Below are 8,755 nucleotides of genomic sequence, written 5' to 3'. Positions count from 1 at the left end.
ATCTTTCGAAAGGGCTCACTGAAAATCCAATGCATTAGCAATTTATCAGTCATCTACAGGGTATTCCTGGATGGCAGCTATGGTCATGTGGCAAGTTGAAATATTCCAACCTCAAACACAGGAAACAATCAGAGGAGTAAATGACACATGATGGTAATATACTAAGGCAGCAGGTAAGTCATTCTTCACCTAGATCAACAGCTGCCAATAAAACTGTATGAATGAGTCTGTTCTAGTTTAGCTAAATGAACCTGCCACTGAGCTGAGAGAGGGAGGTAAGAACTGCGCCTGCAATTCTAGCTGACAAATTCATTAGATTTTCATAAGGCAAATAATGTGGAAAGTTAGAACAGAATTTCTAGAACCATTTATCCTGTGATGTTGTAAAATCAAAGTACTACTTTATTAAATGAGTTATTTTACACAATATGAACATCAATATAATTACAATTGTAAAAAAATTTTTTATAACAAGGATGGACTGATTTTCAGATTTCCAAATCAGAGTCAACTGTACATTTACACAGAATTGTCTTTGCATGAAGCCCAAAAGGGAACAGCATAAAAATGAGTGTTTCTGTAGCCCCTTTATTTTTGCTGATCAACAGTTTGTTAGAAAAGCAGCTGCAGGTTTGTTACCTAAGGTCTGAGACAGTAGAAGAGTCAAAGGTGTCATGAAGTCACCTATAAAACATAAATGAAATATGCAGTGAATGTAAGCATTGCATAGTACAACTTATATGCACTTCAAATGTCTAAGAAAAATGCACAACATGCAAAGGTATCAAGTTAGCCTGACAGATCTGTCAATGATTTTACAAACAAATCTTTGATGAATTTACTATGAAAAGATATAATTATCTCACACCATCACCACCGTACAGAAAACAAAGAACACAAAACCGAACACACAGATTATTTTCAAGCCAACTCTCAACTTTACACACTATATGCCTCTATCTGCCAGGTGTCCTAATGCACCAAGCTCTGTTAGACACCAGAAGTAAAATACCTGCCCCAAAGCACTCAGGAACATTGTTCTGCATTTCTGGGGAACAAGACCCTCAAATGCCTTTGTAACAGTTACTTTCTTTAAGCTGGTAAGTCTCTTCCATTCTTGCACCACAGTTGGCCAGCATCACGTCATCTCCCCATTTTGGGCTACAGTTTAAACTTGGGTGTTTCAAAAGCAGTGGGAAGATCAAACTGGTTTGGAAAATGGGCTTTTAACAATTGTAAAAATAAACATTAACTTAAAAGGGGAAGGAATAAAATCTCAGCTGGAAAGTACACATTAATTTCACAGTCAGAGAAGATAATTTTGCTCTGTATACAACCTTGACATTAACAAAGGAAAAGACAAAAGGTCAATTACCTGTAAACAACTTTATGCCTGAACATCAGCCAATTCTGGAGGAAGTGGAGTCTTAGGATGCTTGCTTTCAAAGTGCTGCTTGAAGGTCTTAGGGTCTGGCATTTGTGTCTAATTAAAAATATGGGGAAAAAAAAGAACTTGAATTTCATGAAATAAAAAATGTGTTGACTTTTCAAATTCTGAACCTGCTCATGATAGACAATTGTCTCAAAACACTTAAGTTCCTGCAACTAGTGGCTGGCATATGAAAAAGGACCTTGTAACAAAGAGATTCCTAATATATCACCGTATTTCATGTATGAAGAAAGGGTGGGTCACACAGAATGAAGTATTCTGCTTGTTTGGTTAACAGCAAACAGATAACATTTACTTAAAATGTTATGCTAAGCAGGTTACCTCAATTCTCAGAACCTTCCTACAGTAATCTTTAGTTAGTTCCTACTATCCTTTCTTATTTCACAGGATAAGGAAACTAAAACCTAGAGTGTAATTTGCCCAAGACCTGTTTTAACCTAGTACTAGTACTTCAGTTCTCAAATGCTACACTATACCAACTTCCCTAGGCAAGGACCTTCAATTATTTACTTTAGCCCATTTGATTAAACAAAACATGAAAAAACCGTTTTTGCTGTTTTGTTCTGAGTTTTTAAATAGGTGAACAGCTCAAGTACTTTTAGGTCAAAGTATTTATTCATCAGTAATTTAATGAAATTTACATTTACCCTACCTCTTTCTAAACAGAATCTAAAGTTGCTCGATTTCATTATTTTTAGTGTATCAAAGCTTAGTATGAACAAGGCATTTAATGTAATAGATTTCCTCTCTTAATGAGAATTTTTATGTAGTCAGGAACTTCTACTTCATCAGTAATGCCTTCAGATGATGAACTTTACTCTTGGAATCATGTCTTACTGAGAGCCCTTCCCACCACCATACCCAGGTATAAGGCTTTGGGAAAAAAATACATTATACATATGGTATCTATAAGCATAGTATTTGACCAACCTATGTATTTTTTCTTTTGGGACTTCTATTCACTAACTTCAAGGGTGCTAAGCTTAAGCAAAAAAAGCAAGAAAGAGGCTCTGACTTTGAATTAAAGAAAAACTTTTTACTTTTTCAAGATTTTATTTATTGAGCGAGCGAGCGAGCACAAGTAGGGTGTGGGGGGCAGAAGGAGAAGCAGACTCCCTGCTAAACAGGGAGCCTGACACGGGGCTCAATCTGAGGACCCGGAGATCATGACCTGAGCAGAAGGCAGACGTTTAACTGACTGAGCCACCCAGGCACCCCAAGAAAAACTTCTTTGAAAAGCAGTGTGATATAGTGGTCTAGAGGGTGGGCTCTGGAACTAGACTGCCTGGGTTCAGACCCCAGCTCTTCTTTGTACTAGCTAGATCACCTTGCACAAGTTATTTAATGCCAATGATTCAGTTTATTCTTCTGTAAAATGAGAACAAAAAGTCCTTTATCTCATAGGGTGGTTAAGTGGATTAATGGGCTCATACGTGTAAAACACCTGATAAGCACTTGACAGTAGTTGTTATGACTATTCTTTAAATGTAATAAACACACATTAATTCTAGTAAAAGCTCTCAATGTAAATACACTCCATACAGTTTTATAGACATCCCACTACGAATTTAGTGAAGAAAAAAGTCAACTCATAACCAGAGATAGGTTCACTTGTATACTGCACAGCTGTAAACTAAGAACGTAGATCTGGGGGCACCTGGGTGGCTCAGTGGGGTAAGCCTCTGCCTTCGGCTCAGGTCATGATCTCAGGGTCCTGGGATTGAGCCCTGCATTGAGCTCTCTGCTCAGCAGGGAGCCTGTGTCCCCCTCTCTCTCTGCCTGCATCTCTGCCTACTTGTGATCGCTCTCTGTCAAATAAATAAAATCTTAAAAAACAAAAAAAAGGAACGTAGATCTGATTTCCTTACAAAGTTCAAAGTGCAGTATCTGCCCTGAAGAAGACATCTTTATTCTAAATAAGGAAAGGGACTTTGCTTTGTTCACTCCCTTTCCCTGACACCTGGAGAACTATGCCTGGCCATAGGAGCCATTAAAAAAAAAAAAAAAAAAAAAAAAATTTTTTTTGTTTAATAGACAACTGAAGATGGACCCCTAAAATAACCAATTCTTCAATCTACTATTTATTTTGCCATAGTTGCAAAATTGTAACCTATATAAACCAATGTCTAAGGAAAGAATTGTCCACAGGAGAACTGTCTTTCACTTGCCCTTACCCTACAAACAGTGCAGGTATATATTAAGGCAGCTTTGGCAGCAGCCTTTTGGTCATGTCCTTGTTTCTTCTTTTGTCCAGCTTGCTTTTTGGCATTTTTCTGCTGAGACTGAATCTTCTGCTGTCCACGAGCCATATCTAAAAACAGAACTTGAGGCATTAGAGTGATTAACACAGAGTAACCTAAGTATGGTTAACACTCTCATAGTTGAAGACTTAAATTTTATAGAGGTATCTATCAAAATGTGTGGGTTTTCAAATTCTCGCATACAATGCTAGTAGAGAATAAATTAGTACAACCATGTGGCAAACTGGTAGTTATCTACTCTATAACCCAACAATTTTACTCTCAGTATATATCTAACAGAAATACGAATGCACATATACATCCAAAAACAGTACAAGAAAGTTCACAGCACCTGTTTCCAAAACTGGAAACAATCCAAATGCCAGTTCCTAGAAAAATGGATATGTAACTTATGTTGTATTCTACATAAATACAACTTATGTTGTATTTATACAATGGAATATTACATTGCATTCAAAAAGGAACTACTGTTACAAGTAACAACATGGTTGTATCCAATGTTAAGAGAAAGAAACCAGATACAAAGAATATAGGTTAAGCTAATCTAGGAGATACTGACTGGGGAGAAAAGGGCACGAGGGAGGATTTATAGGGTGGTGATATGTTCTATATCTTGATCTGGGTAATGCTTATACAGTGTGTTCACTTATAACAATTCATCGAGCTGTACATCTGAGATTTGTGCACTCTGCTATACACAATCTTCAAAAATTTACCAGAGAAGCTTGGTGCCTTTACCCAAGCATTTGCTTGATCACTTTTCAAAGATACCTTCCCTTTCCGGTTTTCACTGTTGTGAATTAAGACTTTTACAACTTTAAGAGAAATAAAGGCTGTCATCTAAAGCTTCTGAAGGAGATCCTAAGAGCAATGGGAACTATTCTCTTAAATACTTCAGGTTCCATAAAAACTACTGTGCTATCCTAAATCCTCCTAAAAAATTGGTCTTTGCAGCGTTGCTGGGGAAATTATTAAACAAAATTAGTTTTCAGTTGAGGGAACGAACCTTGTAAAAAAGGTAGAGATACTTTTACTTTTTACAAATAGTCTTAAATGAAACTAAATGGGTTAAAATTGTTACTAAAATGTTACTTTTACTTCTTCATTAAAATTAAAGACTTCTCAAATCAATCAACAGGCTCTTAACTATAGAGAACTGATGATTCCCAGAGGGGAGAAGGGTGGAAGGATGGGGGAAATAAGTGATGGGGATTGAAGAGTGGACTTATCATGATGAGCACTGAGCATGTATAGAACTGTGGAATCACTATATTGAACACCTGAAACTAATACAACACTGTATGTTAACTATACTGGAATTAAAATAAAATAAAAAAATAAAGTCTTCTATTAGACAACACGAATTAAAACTGCTCATAAGTAGTCTATGGGCACCAAAAGCTTTTTAAATATATTGAAACTGGGTCCTAGGTACAATTCCTTTATATACCTTTGACTAGCACTGCAGTTAAGTTTTAAGCTTTTAAATCATGCAGGATATGAACACAAAATGGATCTAGACCACCTTTACAAGAAAACAGGGCTGGCTTTTTTTTCTGACTAAAACCCTGATTAATTAATGGATATAAATTTCATTTTATGAAATTTTAAATTTCATTCAAAGCATTTCATAGAAACACACGAGTCTATCCCAAAAAGAAAAAGAGACACTGACAAAATAAATACACCGCCTGGACAAATTCCCCACTAGTATTTAACACAAAACTGAAAGTCAAATAAAACATACAAGAGGATCAATGCTTAAGAAGCCATTTTTACGAACTACAAGAATTTTTAGTATGCTAGCCTAGTTTATTCCCAAATAATAGTAAATATTACCAGATGTGTTACTCCTTGAAAACTAAATTACCATTTTAGTTTTTATAAAGCCAAACCTTTATTAATTCCCAGTCAAATGGTATGATTCTTTTTAAATGTATATTTAAGCACAAATGTTATGGCAAGCATGCGGAACCTATTCCCACAGAAACAGATTTGAATACTTAAGTATCATTTGGATGATAATAGGTATTCAATCTTTACATATCCCAATATTTCATAACATCTTTTTATCAGTACCTTATGTCAGAATACTTCAGTCCTCTCATGCATCTGAACTCTTCTACACAATGTCTGCTACACATGCTAACATAAAGATTTTGTGGGTAAACTCAATTGTTTTATGCCAATTCCAGAAGTTTCTTTGGTAATTACAAGATATTAACTATTTTGATACCATTTTCATGCAGTGATCTGTACAACGTAATGAGATGCACAACATTATTTTTAACTTTTCCATTTAGGGCTTCTCCTAAAATATAACATTACACAATAGATTTAACCCATTTTCCATTGTCATCTAACAGTAACAGATAAAACCATAAAAGCTTTAATAAGTAAAGACTGGTCGCTTATTCTTATTTTTTTAAAACCGAAAACCCGGTAAAGGAAATCGAATCAACAGTCTAAACGCGTGGGGTAGGCCCCTAACTTCTAACAACTCACTGCATTGATTTCCTTTCTGAAAGCAGAAATGCAAACGAACAAGCCACCTGCTTTTGGACAGCTCAACTCTGGGATTACTCTCAGGCCAATCGAATTTTCTACAAACTCTTAAGCACTTCTTAATTATACACGACTGAGGGTCAACAAGTCATTTACAAACACCTTAAACGCAGGTTTTTAAATGTAACTCTTAGCGTGGCTTAGAGGGCTGCAAAGAGGGAAGGAGAAGAATAGAGTTCTTCTAAAATGAAGAGCTCTTACAGGAGGCAACAAGTAAGTATTGCCTCCAAAGATCCTCTTAAAACCAAAAACAACGGAGTAAAAAAAGATTTGGGATTCAGGAAGTAGGATCATTCTCCATAACTATCTGAAACGAGGAGGCCCAGGCAGTGATCAACATCCTGACCCTAGCTTTTAACTACATCCTTTCGGGGAGGGAAGAGGAAAGCACCGGGAGTAAGATCTATTTCACCCAACACTTGACCAACCCCAGCGGCAGCCCGGCCCACCTTCCTTCCCAGCCCGCCTCTCCCGCGTCGGGGAGCCCCTTCCTCGGTCCGGCCACGCAGCCCCCACCTACCCGCCACTCCTCACACACCCCGGCCCGAGACGCGCCTCCCGGAGGCTTTGGCTGCCCCAAACCCGACCTCTGCGGCCACGGGGAGCCCCGGCCTCGAGAAACCGACCAGCTGCTGTCGCCAAGGGGTAAGGTTACCGCTCCGCGCCACGGCCGCGGGCGGCCTGCAACCCGGCCACCTGCAGGGCCTGGCAGGCGCTAAAACTCTCCCTCCAGCCCGCGGCCCGCGCCGGGACAGGACGGGCCCGGCCGCCGCCTGGGAGGTGGGGAGGCCGGCGGCCCCTCGCGACCCGCCGCGACCCCGCCGCCAGGCCCCCACCCCGGCTCCCGGACGTCCTGCGGCGTCAGCGCCGCCCCCACAGCCGCTCACCCGGGCCGGGACAGTCTTGCGTCGGAGAGACCGCGCAGCGCGAGAGGGCCGGGGGAGGTGGCCGCAGGGAGAGGAAGGGGGAGAGCGCCCAGCACCGCTTCGGCCTCCTCCACCCGCCAAGGAGGGGAAAGAGGAGAGCACAACAGCCCGCGCCTCGCACCCGCCGCCGCCGCCGCCGCGCGCGCCCGCCGCCGCCTCAGCCTCGGGGGAGGCCACTACGCTCGTGCCCGCGCACGCCGCGCAACTCTCCCAGTCGCCCCAGCGCCCGCCTGCTCTCGCCGCCCACGCGCCTTCCTGCTGCGGCCGCCTCCCGCGCCCCTCCCCTGCTTGCACGCCTGCGCTCTTTCCGGTCGCGCGGGCCAATGGCAGCGCGCCCCTATTACATAAGCGTCAGGGGGCGGGGCCTGGCGGCGACGGCGGCCCCTAGGACAGGGGAACTGCAGGGGACGTCGCCCTCTGTCCCCGGCGCCCCTCCCCTCCCGCGTGCTCTATCTAGGCGGCTTCGGCCGGCCCCGGCAGCCGCGTGATCCGGGTCCTGCTGGGTGACGGCCTGCGGCGTGTTTCACAAGTCGCTTGCCAGCTCACTCATTGGGGCGGCGGCCCGGCCTCGGTCCCCGCGTCCTTCTGTCGCTTCCCGCCTCGCCGACGCTCTCCTATGCAGCAGCCCGGGCACCGGCCCGGAGAGGTGCGCCAGCGCCGCCGCGGCGTGGGGTACCGGGGAGCCAGCCACGCGGAGGCACCACCGCCGCCACCCCAGCCCCCAGTGCGGCCAGCGGACCCTAATAGGGCCGCGCAGCCTTTGTTCTCTCACCGGCCAACCCCCAGTCTCGTTCCCACGGAAACTCCGGTTATTTTTACCAATCGGGGGTTTTTAGTGAGTTCAGGATTCCAGCCTGACTGTCTGTGGTGCTGGCGAGGGTACCCCGACCGCTTTAGCTGAATCCTAACATCATACAGAGTTGCTAATACTTGGAAATGCTTAAGTTGAATTTGAGGGGGATGGGGGTTCTCTCTTGATTTACAGGCCATGACCGCTAACTTCCAGTAAGTGATTAAGAACAATTGAGTCTGTAATCTGCTGATACCTGCAAATGGCATTTCAGACTTTGGCTTTATTCTATTTCTCTGCGGTCCGTCTCCCCCCCCCCCCCCCCCCACCCAAGCACTGGTTTCTAATTTGATTTTATTAGTAACAAGGAAAAGGGAAGCTTTTACATCTGACGTTCTCACCTTGCGGATAGCATCCACTCTCCCACTTGCATGTCAGTGCCCAGGAGAAGCTAGTTTAAAATATACATCCCAAGTGAGCGGGGCTGGGATATAGATATTACAGAATTGTTTAGAATAACCGGGAAGGAGTTAGTGGCTTTTCTCATTTGGGTGGCATACAGTGATCTGGTTTTTAAGTCCTTCCTTATCCTCATTTCAGCCTCTCTCACCTTTACCTTTCACACCTCTCCCATACTGCAGTTTTAAGTTATATGTTTAAATTTTATTGATACCTTTCCAGTATTGAGTTGCAAGCTCGTTTTCATCACTGTATGCCCAGAGCCTAGTGGTGTGCTAAACATAGTAGGCACTGATTAAATGGA

At 42.8% G+C, this 8,755-nt stretch overlaps 1 protein-coding gene across 3 annotated transcripts; it reads right to left on the bottom strand.

The window, feature by feature from the left end:
• Positions 1 to 379: 379 nt before the first annotated feature.
• Positions 380 to 7,442, bottom strand: ZNF706 (zinc finger protein 706). 3 transcript variants are annotated; one of them, XM_046020446.1, is made up of 4 exons: positions 7,324 to 7,442; positions 3,625 to 3,761; positions 1,376 to 1,483; positions 380 to 684 (listed from the first exon to the last, which is right to left on the bottom strand). In XM_046020446.1, exons 2-3 carry the CDS (start codon positions 3,757 to 3,759, stop codon positions 1,388 to 1,390), a joined length of 231 nt encoding a protein of 76 aa, XP_045876402.1. In that variant the 5' UTR covers positions 3,760 to 3,761; positions 7,324 to 7,442; the 3' UTR covers positions 380 to 684; positions 1,376 to 1,387. The 3 variants fall into 3 exon arrangements, with proteins under 3 accessions (XP_045876402.1, XP_045876393.1, XP_045876413.1); XM_046020437.1 differs by having other exon boundaries at positions 7,164 to 7,433; XM_046020457.1 differs by lacking the exon at positions 7,324 to 7,442 and adding an exon at positions 6,797 to 7,105.
• Between the last annotated feature and the right edge of the window lie 1,313 nt (positions 7,443 to 8,755).

This window comes from Meles meles, chromosome 1, assembly GCF_922984935.1.
Source record: "Meles meles chromosome 1, mMelMel3.1 paternal haplotype, whole genome shotgun sequence".
NCBI classification, from domain to species: domain Eukaryota; kingdom Metazoa; phylum Chordata; class Mammalia; order Carnivora; family Mustelidae; genus Meles; species Meles meles.
This window is presented reverse-complemented; position numbering and strand designations above follow the sequence as displayed.